The 14772-nt window shown below is 33.7% G+C and overlaps 1 protein-coding gene across 1 annotated transcript in view; it reads right to left on the reverse strand.

Annotated features, from left to right (window-relative positions):
• ZFYVE16 (zinc finger FYVE-type containing 16) overlaps positions 1–14772 on the reverse strand; it is a 38425-nt gene that overhangs the window by 15242 nt on the left and 8411 nt on the right. Inside the window, exons 6-11 of the mRNA XM_044662982.1 lie at positions 12521–12911; positions 10436–10558; positions 9373–9528; positions 8545–8769; positions 1568–1650; positions 410–514 (exon numbers count right to left, since the gene is read on the reverse strand). Of these exons, the coding sequence (XP_044518917.1) occupies positions 410–514; positions 1568–1650; positions 8545–8769; positions 9373–9528; positions 10436–10558; positions 12521–12911 (1083 nt within the window). The remainder of the gene's footprint in view (positions 1–409; positions 515–1567; positions 1651–8544; positions 8770–9372; positions 9529–10435; positions 10559–12520; positions 12912–14772) is intronic.

Raw genomic sequence — 14772 nt, forward strand, 5'->3', positions numbered from 1 at the left:
TAGAATGAAGGACTCAAATTAATTTGTAGGAAAAGATGAAAAACAAGATTCTCCATTAAAATAGTGATGCACATTTTATACAGTTCCCAAAATTATGAAATGTTGAATATGTGTCACTCAAATGTTATACTGATGTCCACAAAACTTTTTTTAAAAACCTTAGGAGATCTCTTGCTTAATGGAAAAATCCTCTATAGAAAGATGTCAAGAATTTCTGAGAATGAGGAAGCCTAGATGGTTTGAGAACTATACTGGCAAGAAGTAGTTATCTATACTGAGATCTAATGACGTAAAAATATGTAGGCATAGTCCGAATGAAAACAAAATCTATCATGCAATATTCTCATAAGTAAGTATAAAATCTATATAATAATAGGCCACACAATTTAAAAAATACAATTGTACTTACATCACTGTATCTTTTTCGAGGTATTTTTATACAACTTTTACCCATTTCCATGTGAATCAACAGGTGTTCTATATTATGCAAAGTGTATTGATAATTTCGAAGGTCCTATAATAAAAATAAGCTGATAGTTTCATACTTTCCTAGATTTTAAACTACTAATCACCATTACCTTACCCCCTTACAAAATATATCCCTAATATAAAGTATAGAAACACAAGTAAAGCACAAACCAATATGAAGCAATTGACCTAAAATATAATTACAAACTTTTTCCTTGCTACTTGAATGTAATCAATTGCTTACTTCAAATATTACATGCCAATGCTTATGACAAGTTGAGGCCAGACAAGAGGAGCTGTCATCCCTATCTGCTGCTACCTATCACCACCATGTGGAGAAAGGTGTATCTGGAATGACTATAGGGGCATGCTAAATATACAAAATACATGATAGGTGGAGGAAGCATTCACAGGTATTAGCCTGTCACTGGATCAAGAAAAAAAAAAGTGAGTTGCTAAATATTTTCATAAGAAAAAAAAAATTCGTTTTAATTTTATAAGCCTACTCGCCACCCTGAAGCATCTAGGTGACAGTGGATGGAGCTTGAATTTAGGAAAATCTGAATTTGAATCTTGCTGCAGATATTTTAATTAGCTGTATGACCCTGGGCATGCCTTTTAACCTTGCTGAGCTTCTGTTTCCTCATCTATAAACAAGAATAATAATGGTACCTACCTCACAGGGCAATTGTGAGGACCAAATGACAGAAGGAGTGAAGTATCCTTAAAGAGTTACATAACTATCCTTAAAGAGTTACATAAATGTTAGTTGCTATTGTTGTGGAAACCAAAACCATGCTCTCAACACACAAAAAGGACACTGAATCTTATAGACAATTAAATTTGTGACAAGACAACCTCTACTGAACTATTTTCTAAATGGTGGTTCATTTGAAAAACTGATACCATTGAAGTTTAACTATCCATCAAATGAACTTTTAATCAATGAAACAAATTCACATATTTGAAAAAATACTTGACATATTCCATTTCCAGAATCTCAAAAGATCCAAACAATACAATCATAAATGCATGACAACTGCTAAGTAAAATTTTGTAAATAAGAAGTAAAATTAAGCAAAATATTAATTTTACTCACAACAAGTAAGTTCATAATAGTGTGTCCTATTTCTCCAAAAAGAGGTTTTCGACATCTGATACTTGTTAAAGGTGTGGGATATACTGTACATGAGTGAGGAAAAGTGGTATTAATGATTATAAATAAAGCTTTTTTTAAACTATATATCATTTTCATTTTACAAAGAGAACTACTGAATTACTAAGCCAAAGTCCAATCTTATAAAACCCGGTACTCTTAACCTGGGGTCTCACAAATGATCAGATTTCAGGGAGTCCATAAATTTGAATAGGAAAAATAAAATTTATATCCTTATTTTCACTAACCTCTTAGTGAAATCTAGAGATTAGTGAAAATAAAAAATTATAAATTTTTTCAATTATTTAAAAACATTACTCTGACAAAGTATCTATATGCTTCATTAAACTGCCAAAAGAAGTCACAAAAAAATCCCCTTTGCTACAAAAGTTGGTTCAGATATTGGTGGAAATGTCACCAAAACAGTTATGTTAGAAGACTTGGAGGACTAAAAAGTTACAACATGAGTGGAACAATAGCAATAGCCTCACACTAAATTTCTGTTAATTAATATTGTTATCAAAAATCTTTAAGGTGTTCAACAGCTATGTAAACTCTTCCTAAAATTATAGATGGCAAAGAACTTTTTAAGACTTGATTTCTTTGGCATGAGAAAGAAAAAAGCAAGGAAAGTCAGAACACACAATAGGGAGGGAAAAAAACCCACAACTGCTGCCAGATTCTTCAAATACAAGAAAGGAGGGCAAAGATTTCTACAGTATGAATATTACCGAATGAAAGGAGAGTCCTGCTCTCCTAACTTCATGTTACTAGCTCCGTGGCAGAACCACTAAACAAAGAGAAAGAGGAATAAGAAAAAGGAAATAAGTATTTCTATAGTATTAAAAAAATTTTAATGACTTATTTTTTATTTGGTTCTCAGAATGTACCCTTTAGGTTACAATGGGGGGATGAAGATGACATTTAAAAAAACAAGCACATCCATGTGTAATCAAAGAAGAATAAGTATATGAAGAAGAAAAGAATTTTTACCTGCATCAAGAGATTGGAGGGTAGCAATGTGAAACACAAGTGAAAGAAGGCCCCTGAACACAAGGAGATAAGAACTCAAGATGGGGTTTCTCGTGAAGACACTTGAAAAGGACCCACACTGTGCAGAGAAAGCAACTGCTTCGTCCCAAGTAATGCTAATATGAAAGCATAGGTGCCATCAGCTATATACCTACTTCTAGTAAATGACTTGAATACATGATAAGTAACCTTAAAAGTCTTAGGCAAGATCTGAAGACCTCACAGCCACAGGTAATGTTATTATTACTACAGCCCACTAAGGACAAAGAAGCATAAAATGATAGAAGTAAATCAAGAAAGGCTCAAAGGTATTTGATCCAACCTAATCATTTTGGTGATGAATAAACTTAGGCCCAGAGAGGATGAATAATTCAACCAAGGTGACAAAAGTAATAGAAAGAGCAGAGATATGAACCTAGATCCTCTGGTTCCAAATCTGCCATATTTTCCACTGCACCACACTCTCTTCAGTGTGGAGAGCTTCAAAAAAGCAAATTTGAGATAGGGTTAAGAAGATGGTATCTGAAAATGGGATTTGGGTATGTGCACAGGATTTAAAAAATCAGAAATGACCATCATACGAAACAATATAATGGGAAATTAGGTAGTTAAAATACTAATTTTGGATATTTTCTTATATTGACAACAATGATTGTTGTTTTTTTGAAGGAGAAATATGTGAAAATCAACCTAAACTCGAATAAGTTAGGAAAGAACCATTTATATTTTTTAAAAGTTAAAGGGAAATATTCTAGCGTAAGGTGATTAAAAATCTATATTGACTTCCTTTTTTAAAAAATCTCTTACCTTCTTTCTTAGAATCTACACTAATTTTCAATTCAAAGGCAAAAGAGTAATAAGAGCTAGGCAATTGGAGTTAAGTGACTTGGCCAGGGTACGTTTATAGCTTAAGATGTTGACAAAGTTAACAAGATGACAAGGTTAAGCTGATGCTTTTAGAAAAGTGTTAGTTATGCCTGGTTATGACACAAGATAGATGTAATTCTTAAATCATATATTTTTCTTAAGTCTTCAGTAATCTTGATGAAAAAATAATTTGGGTCATTTACTTTTTTCTATCCTCTGCCATAACTACTTTTTTTCAGTATGTGTGTTCCCTTAAAACTTCCATAACTGCTTAGTCCCCAAGTTATTTTATTTGTTTTTAATTATATTGATACCCTTTTTTAAAAATCACTTTATTTCCCAATATAGCCCTCTCCACTGCCTCACCCAGTCATTCTTTCTAAAAAAAGAATAAAAATAAGAGAGGAAACAAAGTAGTTCACCAAAAATAACCAATACATACATCCAGTTTGTCATGATAAGCAGTGTTCCACCTCATTACATTTTTTAAAGGAAAAAAAGCCTCAACTACACAAATGAAAATACATAAACCCCCACAAAATAAACTGGCTTGTCATGTAATTACAAAACAATTTTTTAGTTAATGGAGAATGGTAGAAGGACATTTTATAGACTATTTTTACTAAAAAACTTAGATGAGTACAAACATAAATGAATTCAATAAAAGTGGTGAGATACCATTTCCCAAAGTAACTATCCTCTTACTGCATAAGATATAGTTATATTTGGCACTGGGGCTTTTCTATTGACCACAATATAAACATGTATTTTTTTTTCCAGTTAACTCTAAACTTCAATGACAGACCAATAGCCAATGTACACCTAACAAAGGCTAGAAAAAAAATACTTGCCTAGATTCATCAATGAAAGTGACCACTCTAGATTAGAATAATATAGAAAAGTCAAGATGAGTAGAACATGTACCCACTCCTGCAGATGATCCAATTTCAAAGGGTTCAGAGAAAGAACAGATAAGACACCACAGACTAAAACTGTATAGGAGAATTCAGCCCAAGAGGAATAGGAGGCTCTAAGTAATAAAATTCTTAAGATACAAAAATAATTCCAAAGAAGAAGATCATTATCTAAAGAGATCAACATGTGTGCTAAGGCAACTCACTTAACAACTTAAGGTATTTTGTCCTTGTATTTATATTTTATTTTATGTAAACACATAGTACTTTACTGGTCATTCATTAAGTATAGGATCAAAAATTTAAAGTCTGAAAGGAATTTAAGAGTCCATCTACTTTAATAGATAAAGAATTTGAGGCTCAGAGAAGTTACTTGTCCAAGGTTACATAGTTATTGAATGGCAGAAGCAAGATTCAATGCCAGGTCCAAAGCCAGCACTTTTCACATATGCCCCTCTCTCTACTTTCAATCCTCACAGTCGACAGACACCATAATCCCCAAACCCTATTTTTATTTATCTGTGCAGGGGACTAAATGACATAAAATATCCACTCCCCCAAATTCCCAGATACTTCTTTTTGCCCCCACTTTATTAATGTTTCTCAGTGCTAGTCAGATTTCAGTTGCTTAAGGGGTTAAATTTCTTTACAAAATGAAGTTGAAATTTACAGTGAATATTACCTACACTTTTATGATCTCCATTCAAAGGTACTCATCTTTGTTTGACTTTCATGAAGACCACCACTGGGTTAGTCCTTACAATCCTGATCCTATTTGTCGTAAGTTGATTTTCTTTTTTCCCCACAAGAAAGCCTGCTTAACCCACCTTCCTCCATTTCTTATAACAAAAATATTTCAGTAAATCAATGCCAAGAAAGGCCAAACTACTTCTGATCATATATACTACATTCTACTTACACAACTCTTAATTCTCTAAAAGAAAGTGCATTTTCTTAATTTTCCAAGTCCAAGATTTTTCATTAGTTCATCAGAATTAGACTACTTTTTAATATCATTTACTTTATTATAGTGGATCTATATACCTTTCTCCTGGTTCATTTTCACTCATAAAGCCTCTTCATGTTTGTATGAATGCTTCATAGTCGATATTTTTATGGCATATTTGATATTCTATAATATTTTTTTGTTTTTTTTGTTTTTTAATTTTAAACCCTTTACTTCTGTGCATTGACTCATAGGTGGAAGAGTGGTAAGGGTAGGCAATGGGGGTCAAGTGACTTGCCCAGGGTCACACAGCTGGGAAGTGTCTGAGGCCAGATTTGAACCTAGGAACTCCTGTCTCTAGGCCTGGCTCTCAATCCACTGAGCTACCCAGCTGCCCCTCTATAATATTTTTTACCACAATTTGTTCGGTCATTTTCCTGATCATAGGTTGTTTTTTTTTTTAATGAATTACAAAGAGTTCTGCTAAGAATATTTTCTTATATATAGCACTTTGTATTCTGTCATTTGCCTGGACCTAGACCCAGTAACAGAATTGCTGGATCAAAGGGTATTATGATTGGTTTAGTGATTTTTCTCAATTCCAAATTCATTTCAGAACAACAGGGCATTAGTGTGAATGATTTTTCAGTTTATTTGATGGGTCTGAGGGAACACTTCAGAATAACTTTAATCTGTATTTCTATTATTAGTAATTTGGAGTAATCATCTAGTTGTTGATTAATTACATTCCTTCTGAAATTGATTATTCATATCCTTTCATATTATGAACATATAACACGTATATATTAGGGATTGGTTTTTAGTTTTACAGTCATTAATTCCCTATATCTCAGGTATATTTATTAGAGATATTTAATGCAAAGATTTTTTTTCAACAGCAATTTTCAAAAACAAACATGCAGAAGACAGAACTGGGGCACAGTAACAAGATGAATACAAAAGCATACATAGACCCATAATAGTGTCAGGAGTGTCAAAGCTGAATTTAAGTTGAGGCTAAGAAGGAAAGCTAAAAATAACACTTAAAAATGTATTTTATAGGGGGCAGCTGGGTAGCTCAGTGGAGTGAGAGTCAGGCCTAGAGACAGGAGGTCTTAGGTTCAAACCCAGCCTCAGCCACTTCTCTGCTGTGTGACCCTGGGCAAGTCACTTGACCCCCATTGCCCACCCTTACCAATCTTCCACCTATGAGACAATACACCGAAGTACAAGGGTTTATAAAAAAAAAAAAATCCTAAAAAAAAAATGTATTTTATATATAAAATAAACCAAAATACAAATATCAGAGTTAACCCTGAAGTTATAAGAGGTATATAATGGTTTGTGAACATATTGAATTTATTAGTCCCAAAAATGTTAGAGACTAAAAATATAAAAGGGATTAAGAAAGAGGCAGTGAGGCAGTGGGTAGTTCAGTGGATAGAGCATGAGACCAACAGTCAGGAGAACCTGGGTTCAAATTTAGCCTCAGACACTTTTTGTGTGACCCAGGGCAAATCACTTAACCCCAACTGCCTAGCTCTGGCAGATCTTCTTAGAATTGACACTAAGAAAGAAGAGTAAGGGAGGAAAGGTGAGAGGGAGGCAGGAAAGGAAGAAGGAAGGGAAAAAAAGAGGTGAAATGGTACCCTGGATGAAGAGAAAGTTAAGAAAACCTTGGTTTTGAATCCTTCCTCTGAGGCACACAGACTAACCCTGAGCAAGTAAGTCACTTGATTGTCTCAGCCCTCTAGGCAACCCTTTAGGACTCTTAAGTTGCAGAACATTTGCTGATTTGCATAAGGAACTTCCTCACAAGAAGTTCTATAAATAGATGAAGTCACAGATCCAGATATCAATCCTTTCTCTCTTTCCTCAAACCCTACCTCCAAAACGATTAAGATACATTCCAAGATGAAGGAGCCAAAGTACCTGTGTAATTTTTTTAGATTTCTGAATAAATAAGCCTTCACCAAAAATATCCCTTGACGGCCTCAGCCACTTCTCAGCTGTATGACCCTGGGCAAGTCACTTGACCCCCATTGCCCACCCTTACCAATCTTCCACCTATGAGACAATACACCAAAGTACAAGGGTTTAAAAAAAAATATCCCTTGATAGTTTTAAGATAAGGATTTTAAAGATAAGATAAGGATCAAATTCAGTATGGGATTTCCTACATGCCTTCGTTCACAGAGTGAAGAACTTGAGCTAAAAATTTAATATTATTTTTGTGTACTTTAATTGGTAAGCATTATCTAAAGCTTCTACAATAAATTACATTTTCACAGATACAAGTTTAAATAAATCTGTCCTTCACTCTGCTGATTTAACCCTGTTTTATCAGAATTTTTCTCCCTGAAAAAGACTTGCTGACATATTAGAACTAAATTCCAAACATTTCATAACAAGTCATACATTTCACATGCATCCAACAATTACTATGAGAAAAGAGATGGGGCAACAATCAAATAAATTTATAATACTAGAAGACTTAGTTCTATGATCAAAAATAACGAGAGAAAAATAGCTAATCTTTTTTCAAAACTCGACAAAGTTTCACAATACCAAGTATTTCAAGATAATCTGAAAAATTCTCAGAAAATTCTTTAAAATTTAATGTTAACTCCTTATATTTTAATTAGTTAAGTATATGAAATTTCAGAGTGGCAGAGTGAGGCAGACATTTTGAAAAGTAAAGGAATTTCCATTCTCATAGAATTAGAATGGTTTCCATAAGAATTCACTATTCACATGGGTTATTTTTCTTTCTTAAACAGTCAACTATATTGATTCCACATACTTCAGTAATTAATTCAATCCTGATACACTCCCCAAAAGGAAGCATACAAACACACATACACAAAAATTTGAGGGAAGAAAATATCTTATAATTTGTCATATATATTAAAATTACCTTATGTTCCTTAAGCACCTATCATCTTCCCTGCATGGCAAAGTGGCAGAAAATGGAGAAAGTAGTTGAAGGTGGTATGAGGTTTACAATTTGTATTGATAATCTAAAAGTGGTTAATCTGCCCAGAACTATTAACTGCTGGTTATATCTTTTTTTTTTTCAGTTCACAAAATTTTCCTTTCTTTGCTTTCAGTTTACCTTAACTCAGATAGTTTTAAATAGTTATAGTATTAACAAAACATACCTCCATATTCTGCTCCCAATCGCAACATTAAGCGGATTGGAAAAACTTTTGCCCAAGGAATCTCCAGCTTCTGGATGAGAATTCCACAAAGAAAAGGACTACTTGGTAATGGGAGATCATCAAGTTTCTGAAAAGTAGGTGTAACAAATAGAAATCCTCCGTGATCCTTGCTATTGAGAAAACTTTCAGCAAAGGTAATACTATCCAAGTTTTCTATGTATTTTCCTAGCCAAAAAAAAAATACAAATTAATGAAATAATTTTAAAATTCTTATTAATAATAGCTATTAAAAAAAGACATTATACTGCATGATGTAATGACCAACAGCTTTTAATCTCCTATAACATCTTGTAATCATAACTCTTGAATAATCATGGATTTTTATCTAGATCAATTAAAATGTAATGCCTTCCCATTTATAGACGAAAAAGGAGAAAAAAACATAGGTAATATGAAGTGCTTTAAAGATGCAAAGAAATGAAGTAAGATGTGCAAGTCAAACCTAGGTTCCCTCAATCCAAACTCTATGTTCTTTATATTGCAGTGAGTTCCCTTATGTTGAGAGCCTAATACATGCATATAATTCAGTTATTCCAATTTACTGAGACAATCTGTAGATAAACTACTAAAAATGCAAGGTTTAGAATGACTGAAATGAAAACAACATACAACTGAAGGATTTTACATACTATAAAGGCAAGTACCTTCAAAGAGTAATTTCCTTTTGTCTCCAATAAGGACATGCATTAATAAAGAACCCCTTTATTAATGAATGTGTCAACATATTTCAACACTTTCAATCCCAAAACTCGAGATAAAATTCTGTACCTTTTACTGCATCTTTATAAATGTTGATAAATAGGGTGAAGATGTCTTTAGGAATCCTATTGTCGTTTGGTAAATAGAACAAAAGGACAAAAATTTCTGCCTGACCCAAACCATGTAGTCCATTGGTTGAGAAGTACCAATATTTTTCTGAAGAATCTTAAATGATAAAAGCATCATAAATATCATTATTTTTGTTAACCATAAAAAACAAGACTATTTCATCAAGTTCAACAATTTTCAAAATTACTTTTTTTATTAAAAGCCTTGAATATACTTTTTCTACTAGATAAAATTTCAAGCCAAACTATATGCAAGTAAATTTATCCAAAAAAAAGTGAACTTTAAAAGCCAAAAAAAAAAAAAAGTCATATGGGGTGAACTAAAGGCAGTACAGTATGGATTTTCCCAATGGCACTTTTGTTGTTGCTAATAATGTGAAATGGCAGGGAGGCTCTACTAGAGGAGGATGATAAAAAAAAGGGAAGGAGGGGTGTTAGAGAAGAAAGGGAGGGTGTTAAGAAAGAGTCCCATGATTGGCTGCCAAAAAGGGAGGAAACAAATATCTTCCCATTACCTGGATAGTTTATCACATACCTACTGAAATCATATAAAAATGCCCTTGGGATCTGACCCTGGTCCCCAAAGTGGGGACCATTAACTAAGAAGTTACATTGAGGCTAAAAGTGCTACAAGAGGAAGTGAAGAAGAATCATTCTGAAGACTAAAACTGGTAACTATCTTCTCTTAAATTGACTCCTTACAGGCAGGATGGAAATCCGTCAGCCATAAATAATGATATATTATAACTAAGCACCTCTGCTGTCAACTAGATTCAATGCTCACTCCAGTCAATCAATGTGCCAGATACTGTGCCAAGGACAGTCACCATATTTAACCAATAGCTCAAGTATCATCTTGTATAAATTATGTACAGCACTTATATAGAGAACCACAGCTAATCAAAATCCTTGTTAAAATTTAACCAAGATTTTATTTTTTTAAAAATATGTATATGTAGAAATTCATCCATTAGATAGGTAAAGGAATATATGTCATTACTTACAAATTACTAACTTGACATTCACTAGGAGATTGGCATTTAGGATAAATGTAACTAGATTAGATCCTTCATGTTCAAGAAGTGAAAAGACTTGCTCCTGAGATGGACAGTTTTCAACTACAGGATCTAAAAAGTAAAAATGCATTCATTTCAGCCGGTATAATTTCTTGTTCATCTATTTTAAATCCCTTTATATTATGACAGAAAGCACACTAGGTAGCACAGTGGATAGAGTGCCAGGCCTGGAGATGAGGGGGCCTGGCTTCAAATCTCATGATCTTAAAGTTGTTATTAAGACAAAGAGGAAAAAAAAAAGCACACTAAACTTGATAATCCACTTCCATTATTTTGGGATTGATAAATTATCATAGGATGGTCATTCCTGCATTTTAACTCATGGTCCACAAATCCAAATCCCATTCTCAGATAATAACTTTTTAATCCTTCCCAATTCTCTCTCTCTCTTCTTTCTATGTGGAAGCAGCATGTTGCCACAGAAACCTTAACAGATTTCAAATCAGAAGCCTGGCTCTGCTGACTACCTGTGTGACCTTACTCAATCACTTCGCCCTCTCTGAACCTTAGTTTGCTCACCTGTAAAATAAGCATTTTGGCAGAGATGTTTTTTTCCAACATGATCTTTTCCAGCTCTATGTCTATGATCAAAGACCAAAGGAACAATCAAATATAAAAACAAAAACCAAAAGTGTATTGTATATGTAATACCCTGGGAAAACCTATAGATCATGAATAAAAGGAACCTGAAAGGTCCATCTAGTTAATCCAATCCCCTTATTTCACAATTAAGGAAACTGAGGCCCAGAATGGTTAAATGTCTTGAACAAGGTCACACAAAAAGAAAGTATCAGAGAATCAAGATTCAAACCCAAGTCTCTGAATACTGATAGTCCTCCTATTATCAGCCATTGATCCAGCCATATGTAAAACATTGTGTTTAGCTTCACATCCATGTATTGGCTCCAAATCCAGTATTTAGTCTACTGGCCCACATAACACAAAGACCAGTGCTTTTTTTTCACCTACCATACCACAATCTCTCAATAATAAATGATAATGATTCAATTAAAACCCATTACAGGGTCTTGCACACAATATGTACCACAAATATTTGTGACTTAACTACTAAGATGGTGCATCTCCCTTAAAAGTATTCCTGAAAAGTATGTAAAACAGATCACCTTTTGTAATTAGCTTATATTAAGAAAGATGACAATGTCTTATTATATACTGGAAGGGATCTCAGAAATGACCTAATTCCAAATACCTGATTTCCAAGTAAGGAAATTAAGAATCTAAGAGAGAAAATTATTTTCCCAAGTAAGATACATTACTTGTTTCCAAAGTCTTGGATGGACAGAAAAATATTTTGGGTCACTCACTGGGAAATTATCCACAGTAATCAAGTCAATAGGACAAAGCTTGACACATCCTAGACACCATCAGCTGGGTCTCCTGAAAATAAACATGTCCTGAAGTACATTAGATCTCTTAAGTCTTATTATCTTCATCAAGCCACACACATTAAAAAGGAAAGGATATAACTAATGCTATATAGCAGAATGGCTGGGGATTCAAGAAAAGATATATGCCATGGATCTACTCTTAAGATATGCATATATCTTCCAAATGCATGGTATGACACGTAACAGACCAAGAGATGAACCATCAAAAAATCCCCTAATTATGAACCTTAGATCTAGGAGCACCCCCAAATTGATGTGATACTTTAAATACATTCTTAAATGTCAGATAAGAGGTATATCATATACACCTAAGAAATCCTCTAACCCAAAATCCTTCCAGAATTTTCAAAGTTTGGTTTTGTTAATGTAATAGAAATAACTCAAACACAGTAAATGAATCATAGACTCATTTGATCCAATTCATCACTTCAACCTATTTTTAAGGACAGTCTTTATGTTTATATTGCAGAACTTATATATACTGGACCTACCAACAAATAGGATAAAATATAAGAAAAGCTGCTGAAGGTTTAGTTTCAAACAATGTAATCAAAAGAGAAAATGAAAAGCAATTGTTATCAGTGTAATATTAATAAAGTCTCACCTTCTCCTCTTTCCCCAGCTGCAACGAGGAGAGGGGGCAAGCCATCCTCATCATTAGGTATAAGGTTGATATCTTTCCTAACATATTTGTCAATACCACATAACAACCTATAGTCTGAGGAACTACCAGCAGATAAATTGTTGGGTGCTGGCATGACTGAAACAGAACTTGATTTCTCAACTGTTGTAGAAATGGGTGTTTCACTCTCAGGTACAAAAGAAGAAAGAGAACTTGGTAACATCTCAGTTGTAGCAGCATTAATGGGCAGTTCTTCCACAGACGGGACTACAGAAACAGGACTTTGTAATTTCTCTTGTCTTGCAGGATCTGTTATCTCATCTTTGGACTTTTCCACTTCCAGAGAAGGACCATGATCCAGTACATTTACAATCTGTGATTATACAAAAAAAGTCTTAGGTTATCATTTCTTTTTTCTGAGCAACAGTTAAAGTTCTACACTTCTTTTAAGTGTTGATTAAACTTAATAACAGTAAACGGTGAAGTCTACCCTATAAAATCACAGATGCAACAGAATGGGTTTCTAGTTAGCTTTCTCTAATGCCATTTAAGAGAGCCTAAACAGGGAAGAAGATAACAAGGTACATAAGAAAATTCAAAGAACAGCACTCTTTGGAGATTCTCCCAAACAAATTATCCACATTTTTTAAATACATAGTACTATTTCTATTATATAACATTTTTTCTTAAAAAATATATTCATATAAAGTATTTCATATTGCTTTTTATATTTGTGGTAATTACCATCCCATGTTTTGAGCCTGGGAAAAACTTAAAAATATTTCCAAATTTCATTCAACGGGAGTCCCTCTCCCTTTTTAACAGTCCTAGAATCAGCCTATTCCTCCAAAAATCTTCTAAATCAGGGAGGATTTGAAGCTAAGGTAGTTATTCCAGATGAGCGTCCATCTGTTCTTCCGTTTTTGAGGCTGGCGAGGCTTGAAATGGCTTATTTTAAAGGCTAACATTTACAAACTTTTAAATAGTAGTCATTCATCTTTCCCCATTTCCTCATTTTTAAAAATTCTGATATAGTGATAGTTACAAAGCATAAGCTTGTAATTCATGCACACTTGAAAAATTGAGCATATTGATTCTTCCTAACAAATAGCATAAACATCAAACTCCTTGATTCAGTTAAACAAATCTTTATTAGGTGCCTCCTACATGAGTCACCATACAGGATGCTAGAGATACAAATAAACAATGATAATCCTCTACCTTCAAGTAATTTACAATCAAATACAGGGGATATGATATATATACAAAGATGTAGTGCACAAGGTAGAACATGATTAGGACAAGTGGTATAAAAAATAGGAGACGACTTTGAAATGAGAATAGCATGGAAAGGGTGAGAAAAGATTTTGGCCAGCAGAGACATGGAATGTGAACAAGGATGCACAAGAAAAAGATGAGGGAGCAGTGTGTAGTTGCTGTACCATAGCCAAATATGTGAGAGGAAGTGGTAAGAAATAAAGGTGAAAAAGTAAGCTGTAGACAGATTGTAAATGGCCTTAAAAGTCATTCAGTGTTCATCCTTTAAGCATTCCACCAAAGCATTTACTACTATTCATGTACTAGAGCAAGTGCTGGTTTTTGAGCACTCCAAGAATTTTCACTTCTGAAGTCTCTGTACAGGGAAATATATCACATTTCCTTATCATCTTTCCACTTGTTTAATTTGGTCCTTTTGTTTCCACCACAAAAACATCATGCCATGATTAGGTTTGTTTTTCCTCCTACTCACATCCGAACTTTTTAAATCATAAAAGTTCTATTTTCTAGCAGTTTCACAATGAACGAGAGGAAAGATCTGAGAAAAGAATAAAAGTTTAGAGATGGCAAGGGATGTGTATGAGTATATGTGTGTTTCTAAGTTTTAGGATAGTGCAAACTTAAGCATGTTTATTCATAGAAGGAAAGAAACCCTTGGAGAAAATGAAAATGAAAGAGGAAAAATGATAGAACATGATGTATTACAGTGATATCAAACTCAGATAGAAACAAGGATCTCTAAACCATCCATAAAGATCCCAAGAGGACTTCTGCTATGTTTTTGTTTTGTTAAATATTTCCCAATTACATTTTAATCTGATTCAGCCTGCAACTGGAAGCGTTTTGACATCTCTGGTCTAGGAGACGAGAGGAGAATGAATCAAGAGCATAAGAATGAGGTTAACCATGCAATGGAAGAAAGAGGAAAGGAGAGATGGACAAAAAAGGTCTGGTGG

Source organism: Gracilinanus agilis, chromosome 1 (genome assembly GCF_016433145.1).
Source record: "Gracilinanus agilis isolate LMUSP501 chromosome 1, AgileGrace, whole genome shotgun sequence".
Taxonomy (NCBI): domain Eukaryota; kingdom Metazoa; phylum Chordata; class Mammalia; order Didelphimorphia; family Didelphidae; genus Gracilinanus; species Gracilinanus agilis.